The sequence below is a fragment of the Catharus ustulatus genome, chromosome 15 (assembly GCF_009819885.2).
Source record: "Catharus ustulatus isolate bCatUst1 chromosome 15, bCatUst1.pri.v2, whole genome shotgun sequence".
In the NCBI taxonomy this organism is placed as follows: Eukaryota; Metazoa; Chordata; class Aves; order Passeriformes; family Turdidae; genus Catharus; species Catharus ustulatus.
Window position 1 is genome coordinate 2,618,947 of NC_046235.1, and position 13,240 is coordinate 2,632,186.

Below are 13,240 nucleotides of genomic sequence, written 5' to 3' on the forward strand. Positions count from 1 at the left end.
CATCTGGCAGGCTCTCCCCACCTGCCTGCTCACCACCAAGGCTTTGCTCCTTTTCAGCAATCTCAGCTGCAAACAACACAAAGTTGCATTTAGAATTCATTAAGATTTTGTAATTAGAGCTATGACCGCTCTGATCCCAATCCACATATCTTTATAGCATCAAGAGAACCACAGCAAATACCAAAGCACAAAAGCACTCACAAGGGCAGTTCAGAGGGAGAATTTTGCCACTTGAAACCAGAGCTGGCCTGCAGTGCAGGTTTGTACCTGCAAATACCAGAAGGAGCTCTGGGTGACATCAGGACAAATCATCTCTCCTGAGGCCACCTGTGCAGTGCACAAGCAGCGCAAGTTGAGATTACATAAAGATAACAACCTCATCACGTGTCCTTATAAATCCCACCTGAGGAGGAGCAAGGAACCATTGTGGCAACACCAATGGCTCTGAAAATGACTGTGAATGCCACCGGAACACCAGGACAGCAGCTTGAAGCATTCCCCTTCCACAACAGCATTTCTGAAATAAGCAGCTCATCAGACAACATCCAGCACTCTCCATCTCACCAGCTCTCACCAAGGCATGGCTACACCAGGCAGGCAGCAGCACAAGGGCCTGTCTCTGATGAAAGAAACTGCAAACCTCAAAGCAACATTTGTGAGCATTTCAACATCGCAACACTGTCTCTTGATCAGGAAGGTGTCCAACTCCACACCCCTAGGGCCTGGGAAATTATCCTTGGCAAGAGCATTCTGTGCCCATCCTGCCTCACACTTCTCTTTAGGCATCCTCCACTCACCACTCTGAGACATGTTCTCAAGACAAACATATAATCTCATCTTCTTTTCTTATGTCCTGACCCATGGCCTTCCCATGCAGCTTCCCCAACACCATGTTTTCCCACTTCTCAAGGTCACCCTCCAGATAAGGAGATGGCCAGGCCCTACCCAGGCACCACAGACCACAGTTACTTCTATCTCAAAGCTCAACATGGCTTTTTCTTCTCCTTCTCAGCAATGACAACACCATAAAAAACTGAGGGTTGACATCATTAGTGCAGTTACACCAGAACCTCTGATGCTGACAGTTCATGTTTTGTAATGCTGCAGCTATCTCAGATAGAAACGTGGCAGAGCTGGGAGCAAAACTCTTCCTAAATGTGATATTGGGAAAACTCTACACGGTGATGCCATTGATGTCACACTCTGAGAAAAAACCCGAAGCACTGGCGAGAGCACAAGTCTAACACGTGATAGTTACTGTGTAGGAGAATGCTATTTGAGACACGGTGACGAATTGTGGTTCTTTGAGTTTTGGGGTTGTTGCTTTGTTTTTTTTATTATAGAAGCGATTGCCAAGGTATTTCCAATGATGTCACCGTTGATGCAGATTTTGAAAGAACATCAATACAGGCCAGTGTGTTTCATGCGAGGTCTCTGGTCAGAAACGCAAATCCTCCAGAATATGTCCAGCCAGAAAAGGACACAAAAATCTGGCTTTTCAAACACATGCCACAGATGACACTTTACTTCCTGAATACTTTCTACTAATAACCAGAACAACACGATAATTGCAGAAAGATGATTATAAGATCGTAGGAAGATCATAGGAAATCTTTGCCAAAACTACCCTATCTTCTAAATGAGTCTCATAGTAGAACGACAATAGAGAAGTTTAGTCCTTGAATATCTACTTTTCACCTCGCATCATAGTTTCACATGTCCACAATTAAAAAGGAAGAGGGGAGATTTCAATAAAAAGACAAAAAAATACTAGCACGATAAACTGCCAGCAAAGGCAGTGAGGCGATATGGAGCGCCTGCGAGTCTGTCAGCACCACAGACTGGCTGTCTTAAACTCCTTCACCCGGCGCGGGTGGAAATCCTACATATCAGCACCAGAACACCCTTCGTGTCTGCAAATCTCACAATTATGGGCACCGCCTGTAGTACAGGACAGTGATATAATTCCAGAAGAGAACAACTGTCACTTACAGAGCCAAACCTCATCTGCCTACAGTAACTGCTCCAGGGTGCTGCCATATCAACATTCCGCGCCGCTTCAGAAAGACTTGGACGCTCGGGCAAGAACGCAGAGACAGATGAAAAGGTGTCATTGCCATGTTAAACAACCGCTAAGTACCCAACGTCATTAAATCGTGGGAACTGAACACCGTTCAAACAGGAAATACCCAGAGAGCGGATGAGAATGAGCAAAAAGGGAACGAAGGAAGAAGCACTGACCGTGTGAAGGAGAGCGGAGGGCTCCGGCTGCGTGTCCTTGGGCGCGGCGCCGGGCGGCGGCGGAGGGAAGTTGGGGCTGAAAACCATGAGGTCGCTCTTGGCCGCGCCGTCCGCCACGCACAGGCTGCGGCTGTGGCGCTGCGAGTACGACCAGCTGCCCACTTCGCTGGCGCACACGAGCGTCGTGGGCCCGGGCCCCGAGAGCACGGCCGCCCGCGGCGCCCAGCGCGACGCCCCGTACAGCACCAGCGCCAGCAGGAACAGGCTCGACACGGCGCAGATCGCCACCACCAGCCACACGTTGGTCGCCGCGCTGGCCGCAGCACCGCCCACATCCACGCCCAACGCCGACCGCGACCCTGACGACGACGCCGAGGAAGATCCCGCGGCCAGCGCCGCCTCGTTGGCCTCGAGCAGCGACACGCTGAGCGTGGCCGTGGCCGAGCGCGCCGGCTCGCCGTGGTCGCGCACGACGATCAGCAGCGTGTGGCGAGCGCCGTCCGCCTCGTCCAGAGGCCGCGCCGTGCTCACCTCGCCGCTGTAGAGCCCCACGCGGAACGGGCCCTTGGCCCGCGGCTCCCACAGCTCGTAGCGCAGCCACGCGTTGTAGCCCGAGTCGGCGTCCACGGCGCGGATCTTGGCCACCACCTGGCCCGCCGGCGCCCCCCACGCCGCCCACGCCCACAGCGTGCCCGACCCCGACACCGGCCCCACAAACGACGACGACGATGACGAGGCTGCCTCGGCCGCCACGGCGCCCGCCTCCGGCGCCGAGCCCGCGGGCGGCAGCAGCGCCGGCGCGTTGTCGTTCTCGTCCAGCACGAAGAGCTGCACCGTGGCGTTGCCGCACAGCGGCGGCTCCCCCGCGTCCACCGCGCGCACCTCGAACTGCAGCACCTGCAGCTCCTCGTAGTCCAAGGGCTGCAGCGCCCACACGCGCCCGCTCTCCGCGTCCACCGACACGTAGCTCGACGCCGCACGCCAGCCGCTGCCAGCCGCGGCCCCAACGCCGCCCGCCGCGCCCTCCCACACCGAGTAGCTCACGCGCCCGTTGCCCGCCTCGTCCGGGTCCCGCGCCCACAGCCGCGCCAGCTCCGCGCCCGCCGCGTTGTTCTCCCGCGCCAGCACCGTGTACACGGCCTGCGCGAACAAGGGCGCGTTGTCGTTCACGTCCGACACCGGCACCCGCAGCCCGCGCCTGGCGCCCAGCGCCGGCGCCCCGCCGTCCTCCGCACGCACCTCCACCTCGTACTCCGACACCCGCTCCCGGTCCAGCGCCTCGCGCAGCACCAGCGAGTACGAGCCCGCGAACGTCGCCTCCAGCCCGAACGGCGCCGCCGGCCACACCCAGCACCGCACGCGCCCGTTCGCCCCCGAGTCTCGGTCCGACACGCTCAGCAGGGCCACCACCGTCCCCACCGACGCGTCCTCCGGCACCGGCACCGACAGCGACGTCACCCACACCTCCGGCGCATTGTCGTTCACGTCCAGCACCTCCAGCAACACTCGGCAGTGACCCGAGAGCGATGGTGTCCCTTGGTCTCTCGCTTCGATACGAAGATTAAATACATTAACTTCCTCGAAGTCGAGGGCGCCAGTGAGGCGGATTTCCCCTGTCTTGGGATTGATGGAAATCACATCTCTTCCACTGGGAGGAATGAAGTTTGTCACGGCATACGTCACCTCACTGTTAATTCCCTCATCCGAATCCGTGGCATTTACCCGCATCACCAGCGTATCCTTTGTAGCGTTCTCCGGCAGCTGCACTTTATACACCGACTGGTTGAACTGTGGTGCGTTGTCGTTTGCGTCCACCACCGAGATCACTAATTCCATGGTGCCTGTCAGAGACGGCCGGCCCCCGTCAGTCGCCGTCAGCACCAACCGGTGCACGGGAATCGTCTCGCGGTCCAGAGATTTCGTTAACACGAGTTCAGGTTCCATATTTCCATCGTTCGATTTTTGTAAATCCACAGAAAAATGCTCGCTGGGACTGAGTGTGTAGGAGAGCTGCGCGTTCGCTCCGATATCCGCATCCGACGCGCCCTCCAGCGGGAAACGAGACCCCGGCAAAGACAATTCCGCGATGCTGAGGTTTTTTCGGGCGGCGGGGAAGATGGGGGCATTGTCATTGATGTCGGTGACCTCCAGCTGCACATGGAAGACGCGCAGCGGCCGCTCCAGCAGCACCTCCAGGCGCAGCGCGCACGGCGCGCTCTTGCCGCACAGCTCCTCCCGGTCGAGCCGCGAGCTCACCAGCAGCGCGCCGCTCGCCCCGCTCACCTCCACGCTCGCCCGCCGGCCCTGCGCCACCAGCCGCAGCCGCCGCGCCTCCGCCTCGCCCGCCTCCAGGCCCAGGTCCTGCGCCAGACGGCCCACCACCGTGCCGGCCTTGGCTTCCTCCGGCACCGAGTAGCGCACCTGCCCGCCCGCCAGCGCCCAGGCCGCCTGCAGCACCAGCACCCGCAGCACCGCACAGCAACGCTCGCCCATCCCTGCCGCCGCTGCTCTCGCCTCCGCCGCTGCAGCTCTGCCGCTCTTGCTGTGCCCGCCGGCCCCGGCCCGGGCCCCGCACGGCTCCCCGCCGCCGCCCGGACGCACCGGCTCTGCTGCCCGGCCCGCGCCGCCCCCCCGCGCTCACAGCCGGGCTCTCCGCCGCACCGGGGCGGAGCCGCCCACACGCCGTTCCTGAGCCTGCAGCGACACCGTGCGCTGCTCCACCGCTGTACACTCTTCCCAATAGCGGCCGCTCCTCCGGCTGGCTATGTGCATCTCTTCCAGCCGTGTCTTCTTACCTAGATTGTCATTCATTTTATTCTCTGTGCTTTTTTATCTTTGATCCCCTCCTTTGTCCTCCTTGGAACACGCAAGTCTCTTCCGGCTCCCAGCTGCTCAGAAAACAACTCGGATGCATCAACTCTTCTTCTGTCCCATCAGTCGCGGACCGCGCAGTAGGCTAAAGAAGGCGGAGGTTGTTGGGAACCAGCTCTGCCTAGCGATGTGAGTTAAGGTCAATGGGTACTTCTCACATCCTTTGCTATTGTTTTCTTCCCTATCGTTGTCATATTTCATCCGTAGTTATCTCCTTGTGTCATACCTTTACAGCATTTTCTTTATCCTTTTCATTCTGTCATTCATTTTAATTCCCCCATTCTTACCCTCCTCCCTTTCTGTGTACAGCGATAGCGTCTCAGACATGCCAGTAAACTCATCCGTCCTTCTGTCTTTCCTTCATTCCTTCCCAGTTCTTTCTCTTTCCTCTTCTCCTTTTCCTCCTTTTTGTGCACACAGCATCATACGGGGAAGAAGAGCTCTCCGACATAAGAACAGAATCCACGACAATCCAGCCCCCAGACACTTGTGCTCACCTGCATACTGCAAAGAGCCCAAGTCCTCCAGGAATACTGAAAAAGCAACCACTGCTTCCAAGTACTCTTCCTGTATCTCAATGAAGAGCTTTTCTTCTGCTTCATCTTCCACTTGTACAATCAATATCAGGCTCTTGCTTTCCCTTTCAGGCAGGCAGTCATGCACTGTCGCAGCAACACATCAAGAACCTCGGTATCCAGAGGCACGAGTCCACACCAAACTCCTCGGCTTCATCAGCAGGAACAACCTGACACGCAGCCAGACTAAAGCCATGGAGATAATACCACGACATTTTCACTAAGAACATCCCCTTGACTACAAACACAGCAAATCCATAAAATGGATTGTGGTCCTTCCTCCATCCCTGTGGCTGCCACACGCTCAGGCTGTTCCTGGGAGCCGCAGGAAAAGAGCAAGTGCAGACAGTGGTGCTGTGCTCGTCCATCACAGTCAACATTTGGTCAATCCAAACTGAAAAGCAGTAAAAGTACATCTATCCCTCGGGATCATCCGCTTTAGGTGCGAGTGACTTACCTGTAGCATCATTGATTTCTTCAGAAAATGAAATATTTTAAGAGCACAAATATTGATTTTAAATTATATTTTCAGCTAACATGATCCAGTTTTTCTGGGCAAGTTGGACAGAAACAAAATTTTCTGCTTTTACCACAGAAACTGGAATGCGCTCAGTGTCCCTTATGAACTTGTATCACAGGAGATGAACAAGTAAGCAAGGATGAACGCTTGAAAGCTCAGAATATTCTCTCTAAGTGAAACTTAGATCAGTACAACACAATAGACGTCCCCCACACTGGTGGGAAATGGTCCAAATACCTGACACCTGACAGCTCTTAAAATTCAGCACACTGCTTCTTATCCACCCTTACCAACGCCATGCATATGTGAGAGAAATAAAACAAAACACAAGGATGGGCAGGGTTGGAGAAAAGAGACAAAGAATCCCTGAAGATCTCATTCTTCCCATTCCCCTTACAATGGCAGAGAGGTAAGCAAGGGGAGGTTCAGAGGTGGTTCAGCAGCAGCATCCAAATTTCAAAATGCTCCTCTGTGCAACAACAGCCAAATTCAAGACCAACTAATTGAAGGCAAGCCTGGCACATATGCTCCAAACCGCAATACCATGAAGAACAACAGCACCATAAGACATGCAGAACTTCTGGAAGTCCTGACAGCATGCCAGGCAAGCAGGATTGTCCGCTGGGACCCCTCCGGAGGTTTTCTACAGAAATCCAGAATCTCGTGCCATGGGAAATCGCATCTCCACATCACAGGAAGTGTTCTCGACATTTTCCCCAATGATGCAGACCACATTCTACCCAGGATCTCCATTCCCATCAGTCCAGACTGTTCTCTATTTCTGGTCACACTTCCTGTGATGCATTTCCAGATGCTACTCAGTGCCACTTGCAGGATCACTGCCAGAATACTCGGACACTGCTCCACCTTAACATCATGCTCCAGCTGTAAACCCCACTCCGACCATGACCCAAGCCTTTGCATATCCTCGTCTTCCCTCATGATCAGCACTAGGAGTACACAGAGGCCTGCACAGCCACCCACTGTCTAGCAAACACTTCCCTGCTTTTTGAACTTCACCCGGAATGTTCTTGCCTTTGCAGCAACCTCATGTGGAAATACAACCGAGTTGCACATGGAGTTCTACATTCGAGTTGCATGATTAGAGTTGTTAGCTCTGATCCCAGTGCAGATGGATTTATTATTCAAGAGAAGCACACCAAATGCCCATACACAACAGCAACAATGATATCAAATGGGTCGGAGAATTTCCAGCATAGAGCACCAGAGCTGTTCTGCTGTGCCCTGTATGACGTGCACATACACATATCTCAACAGCATCCCACCCATCATTTCAACAGGACAACACCCACCGCTAGTGTGGCCACTGTTGCAGGTGAAAATAAGAGGAAGTTCCCTGGGACTGTTGAGTCCCAGGGCAGGAGATGGCATTTAGCCGCGTTTAATCACGTACAGTTGGATTCGGGCTTTCTGTACTGTCCTGAACTCTCAATTGGCTTCTGAAACCATGTGGCACTTCATGGATATTTTGCAATAACATCAAACAGGCCAGTGGTTTTCTGACCAGTCTTACATCTCAGGCCAGCAACACAAATCCTCAACCAGGGGAACATGGTCAGCACAAAAGGAAATTGTTTCTATATAACACTTAGCACGAGGCGCACTTTCCCCTTTGTATAACACTTACATCACGCCGTATTCCTCTGCCTGAAACGTTATGCTATTAAGCAAAAGAAGAAGATACCTCAAGAAGTGAACATAGCAGAAGTACCGACTGCCTTCCCTACTTTCTTACTGACTCAATTGAAGAAACCAAAATGGGACAAAATGGAAAACTTTATCGTAGAAGTTGCAGTTGCCATCTAGCATCAGATCCCTTGCAGAGGGAAAATAAAGGAAAAAGATTTCGAAAATAATCCACTCTAATACTTACAAAGTCAGAAGACAGAAATGGAAATAAAGTGGTACGAGGTGCTTGAGGGACTGTAACCATCACAGCCTGAGTGTCCTGGCACCCGTTCAAGCAAGGTGACGTGGAAATACCACACATCAGAAAGCAAAATCGTTGTCTGCAAAACTCGTACATCCGGACCTTTCTCATGGCAATGGGCAATGATTTCATTCAAAGAGAGAAGCACACACCCAGACCAGCAAATCTCAGCTACACAACCTAATTAATGCCAGAACCCATACTACATTAACAGCCAAACCACAGCAGATGGAAAGCTGGTGCTGATATCCTTAAGCACCCGTTAATTACTGATTGCTCTCGGGCCGTGGGAACGGAGCCTGGATTCCCAGAGAGCCTACACACCTGGAGGGACAGAAACGTTGGGTATGGGTGAGAGGCAAAAGCAAGGCAGTGTCACTGACCGTGTGGAGGAGAGCGGAGGGCTCCGGCTGCGTGTCCTTGGGCGCGGCGCCGGGCGGCGGCGGAGGGAAGTTGGGGCTGAAAACCATGAGGTCGCTCTTGGCCGCGCCGTCCGCCACACACAGGCTGCGGCTGTGGCGCTGCGAGTACGACCAGCTGCCCACTTCGCTGGCGCACACGAGCGTCGTGGGCCCGGGCCCCGAGAGCACGGCCGCCCGCGGCGCCCAGCGCGACGCCCCGTACAGCACCAGCGCCAGCAGGAACAGGCTCGACACGGCGCAGATCGCCACCACCAGCCACACGTTGGTCGCCGCGCTGGCCGCACCGACGCCCACATCCACGCCCAACGCCGACCGCGACCCTGACCGTGACGACGACGCCGAGGATCCCGCGGCCAGCGCCGCCTCGTTGGCCTCGAGCAGCGACACGCTGAGCGTGGCCGTGGCCGAGCGCGCCGGCTCGCCGTGGTCGCGCACGACGATCAGCAGCGTGTGGCGAGCGCCGTCCGCCTCGTCCAGCGGCCGCGCCGTGCTCACCTCGCCGCTGTAGAGCCCCACGCGGAACGGGCCCTTGGCCCGCGGCTCCCACAGCTCGTAGCGCAGCCACGCGTTGTAGCCCGAGTCGGCGTCCACGGCGCGGATCTTGGCCACCACCTGGCCCGCCGGCGCCCCCCACGCCGCCCACGCCCACAGCGTGCCCGACCCCGACACCGGCCCCACAAACGACGACGACGACGATGACGAGGCTGCCTCGGCCGCCACGGCGCCCGCCTCCGGCGCCGAGCCCGCGGGCGGCAGCAGCGCCGGCGCGTTGTCGTTCTCGTCCAGCACGAAGAGCTGCACCGTGGCGTTGCCGCACAGCGGCGGCTCCCCCGCGTCCACCGCGCGCACCTCGAACTGCAGCACCTGCAGCTCCTCGTAGTCCAAGGGCTGCAGCGCCCACACGCGCCCGCTCTCCGCGTCCACCGACACGTAGCTCGACGCCGCACGCCAGCCGCTGCCAGCCGCGGCCCCAACGCCGCCCGCCGCGCCCTCCCACACCGAGTAGCTCACGCGCCCGTTGCCCGCCTCGTCCGGGTCCCGCGCCCACAGCCGCGCCAGCTCCGCGCCCGCCGCGTTGTTCTCCCGCGCCAGCACCGTGTACACGGCCTGCGCGAACAAGGGCGCGTTGTCGTTCACGTCCGACACCGGCACCCGCAGCCCGCGCCTGGCGCCCAGCGCCGGCGCCCCGCCGTCCTCCGCACGCACCTCCACCTCGTACTCCGACACCCGCTCCCGGTCCAGCGCCTCGCGCAGCACCAGCGAGTACGAGCCCGCGAACGTCGCCTCCAGCCCGAACGGCGCCGCCGGCCACACCCAGCACCGCACGCGCCCGTTCGCCCCCGAGTCTCGGTCCGACACGCTCAGCAGGGCCACCACCGTCCCCACCGACGCGTCCTCCGGCACCGGCACCGACAGCGACGTCACCCACACCACCGGCGCGTTGTCGTTCACGTCCAGCACCTCCAGCACCACCCGGCAATGACCCGACAGTGGAGGTGTGCCTTGGTCTCTCGCTTCAATACGAAAATCAAATACACTGACTTCTTCGAAGTCCAGAGCTGCTGTGAGGTGAATCTCCCCTGTCTTGGGATTGATGGAAATCACATCACGTCCGCTCGGCGGAATGAACGTGATCGCGGTAAAGGTTAATTCGCTATTACTTCCTTCATCCGCATCTGTGGCATTCACCCGCGTCACCAGCGTCCCCTCTGTAGCGTTCTCCGGCAGCTGCACTTTATACACCGACTGGTTGAACTGGGGTGCGTTGTCGTTTGCATCCAGCACTGAGATCACCAGTTCCATGGTGCCTGTCAGAGACGGCCGGCCCCCGTCAGTCGCCGTCAGCACCAACCGGTGCACGGGAATCGTCTCGCGGTCCAGAGATTTCGTTAAAACGAGATCGAGTACAAGATTTCCATCGTTCGATTTTTGCAAATCCACAGAAAAATGCTCGCTGGGGCTGAGTGTGTAGGAGAGCTGCGCGTTCACTCCGATATCCGCATCCGACGCGCCCTCCAGCGGGAAACGAGACCCCGGCAAAGACAATTCCGCGATGCTGAGGTTTTTTCGGGCGGCGGAGAAGATGGGGGCATTGTCGTTGATGTCGGTGACCTCCAGCTGCACATGGAAGACGCGCAGCGGCCGCTCCAGCAGCACCTCCAGGCTCAGCGCGCACGGCGCGCTCTTGCCGCACAGCTCCTCCCGGTCGAGCCGCGAGCTCACCAGCAGCGCGCCGCTCGCCCCGCTCACCTCCACGCTCGCCCGCCGGCCCTGCGCCACCAGCCGCAGCCGCCGCGCCTCCGCCTCGCCCGCCTCCAGGCCCAGGTCCTGCGCCAGACGGCCCACCACCGTGCCGGCCTTGGCTTCCTCCGGCACCGAGTAGCGCACCTGCCCGCCCGCCAGCGCCCAGGCCGCCTGCAGCACCAGCACCCGCAGCATCGCACAGCAACGCTCGCCCATCCCTACCGCCGCTGCTCTCGCCTCCGCCGCTGCAGCTCTGCCGCTCTTGCTGTGCCCGCCGGCCCCGGCCCGGGTCCCGCACGGCTCCCCGCCGCCGCCCGGACGCACCGGCTCTGCTGCCCGGCCCGCGCCGCCCCCCCGCGCTCACAGCCGGGCTCTCCGCCGCACCGGGGCGGAGCCGCCCACACGCCGTTCCTGAGCCTGCAGCGACACCGTGCGCTTCTCCGCCGCCTCTCCCGGTTCCCGTCAGTGTCCGCCCCGCCGCCCCGCGGAAGGCAATCTCTTCTGCCTTTCCGTCTTACGGTGCTCCTCTTTCTTTTACTTCGTTTTCCTAATCGCCTACTATTTCCTTGTAGATACTTATTTCTTTCTTTCTATCTTCCTCTTTCTCGACTGAATTTCCTTCAATATATTTCTTTTTTCCTTCAATTTTCTCTATTGGATCCTTTTTGTTTTCCCTTCGCTTTTCTGCATCTTTCGCTCTTTGTACTCTGTGCTCTTTTATAACTGTCTTTCTCCTCTTCCCTTTCTTTTCTTTTTCCATTCTTCTCTCGTCTCTACCCTCCCTGGCAAGTTTCCGGTCGCCTCCGATGTCCTTTCTGAGATCATCAAACCGGAGTTATCAGTAAAGGTAATTACAGAGCATTAGCTCCAGAACGCGCTGCTCTCACCAGCAGTGAGGATGTTAAGGACCAGCTCCATTCAGCGTCTGGCGCAGAACTCGGTGGGTGCTGGTCCATTACAGTGTTTTCTCTTATTTCTTGCTTGCCTGCTTGGTTTGGTCTTGCACGGATTATTTCCATTCTTTTTAATCTTCATTCATTTATGCCATTCTCTTTACCTGTTCTCTTTTCATTCTTTCTATTATCTTTTCTTCTTCTCCTTCCCTATATCATCTCTTTTCTGCTCTTTTTTTCTTCACATCCTCTTCCATTTTCATCCTTGTCTCCATTCATATTTTCTACGTGCACCAAAAGACTTTCCAAATATCTGTAGCTTGCCCGCAATGAGGATGTAAATGCCTTTTTGAAGGGGCTCTCTTCCGCTATGGTTTGATTCCTCGATTTCTTTATTTCTTTTTTTTTTTTTTCTTTATACCCGTCACTGCCTACCACCTGGAACAGAATCCCAAACTCCAACTATTTGGATATTAAATTGATCAAATTTAAGAGTGCACCAAATATTACAAACAACCCAAGGAAGTTTCTCATCTGGGAACGCAAAGCCGTCACAGCCTAGCATACCAATCTCTCATATACCCCATATATTCTTCCAATACCATCAAGGGTTATTCTTCATGACTCATGTTGCAGCTGCACAGCCAACTGAAAACCAAACGTGTGACACCACGGCATTGTCACTGAGAAAATCTGCTCTATGCCAAACACATCTCATTCAAGAAAGGCATGGAGGTAATTTCTCCATCTCTCCCTCCTTCCACGTGCTCTCCGTGTGCAAAGAAGCAACACGAAAGGAATGAGAGCAGGCACTGGTGCTCCAAACCTACAGGCATTTCAATCCAGGCACTTCAGTCGATCCAAAATGAAGATACCACAACTGAACAGGAACCAAGGTACACCTGTGTCTCACACACAGCCTCTTAAGGTACAAGCAACTCACCTGTAGCATCTTGCAAAAAAGAAAACTTTTCAGAACAGGAGAATGGAGTTTAAGGAGTATGGTCTCCTAATGATATTATATGAGTAATTTTGCAGCATGCTGGATAGGAAAAAAACCCCAAACTTAAATTCACCAAGAGCTTTGAAAAATAAGAAGAGTGAGTAGTACTTCCTTTTGCCCTTCCATCACTGGGGAAGGAGGAGGGACGCCTGAAAGTTTGTGATAATCTCCTAAAGGCAGCCTCAACTCGAGAGAGTGGAAAAACTTTCCTCAAGACCAAAGGATTACTGTCTAAACATCTGCCAGCTGACAGTGTCCAACCATTTCAACATCTGCATCTCATTCACTGTCAAACATTTCCAATATCAGAGAAGAATGAAGGGTGAGTGTTCTCTCTTAGACAAGAGAAGAAACCAAAGAAACGTGTGTCACTGTACCTGAAATGCTAGGTTTGATCTGGAATGCACAGACCGCTTCTTCCCCTCCCTAGTAACACCGTGATCAGAGAAATTACCTCGGCAACATTCTGAGAGGACTAGCACAATTAAAATTTCAAAAACCTTTTGTTTCTCCAACGATA

At 55.7% G+C, this 13,240-nt stretch overlaps 2 protein-coding genes across 2 annotated transcripts; both read right to left on the bottom strand.

The window, feature by feature from the left end:
- Positions 1-2,121: 2,121 nt before the first annotated feature.
- On the bottom strand, positions 2,122-4,819 carry LOC117003531 (protocadherin alpha-6-like). The gene has a single exon (XM_033073499.1). The coding sequence runs from the start codon at positions 4,732-4,734 to the stop codon at positions 2,122-2,124; it is 2,613 nt and encodes an 870-aa protein (XP_032929390.1). The 5' UTR covers positions 4,735-4,819.
- Positions 4,820-4,878: 59 nt separating this feature from the next.
- Positions 4,879-11,065, bottom strand: LOC117003532 (protocadherin alpha-2-like). Its single transcript, XM_033073500.1, has 4 exons — positions 8,483-11,065; positions 7,856-7,888; positions 5,610-5,752; positions 4,879-5,036 (listed from the first exon to the last, which is right to left on the bottom strand). The coding sequence occupies exons 1-4, from the start codon at positions 11,038-11,040 to the stop codon at positions 4,879-4,881; spliced, it is 2,892 nt and encodes a 963-aa protein (XP_032929391.1). The 5' UTR covers positions 11,041-11,065.
- Between the last annotated feature and the right edge of the window lie 2,175 nt (positions 11,066-13,240).

Coding starts and splice junctions, on each gene's coding strand:
- LOC117003531 (XM_033073499.1), bottom strand. CDS start 4,734: ATGGGCGAGCGTTGCTGTGCGGTGCTGCGGGTGCTGGTGCTGCAGGCG.
- LOC117003532 (XM_033073500.1), bottom strand. CDS start 11,040: ATGGGCGAGCGTTGCTGTGCGATGCTGCGGGTGCTGGTGCTGCAGGCG. Junction 7,889..8,482: donor CAACGTTTCTGTCCCTCCAG/GTGTGTAGGCTC, acceptor TTTGCTTAATAG/CATAACGTTTCAGGCAGAGG. Junction 5,037..5,609: donor GGGCTCTTTGCAGTATGCAG/GTGAGCACAAGT, acceptor ATGACAATCTAG/GTAAGAAGACACGGCTGGAA.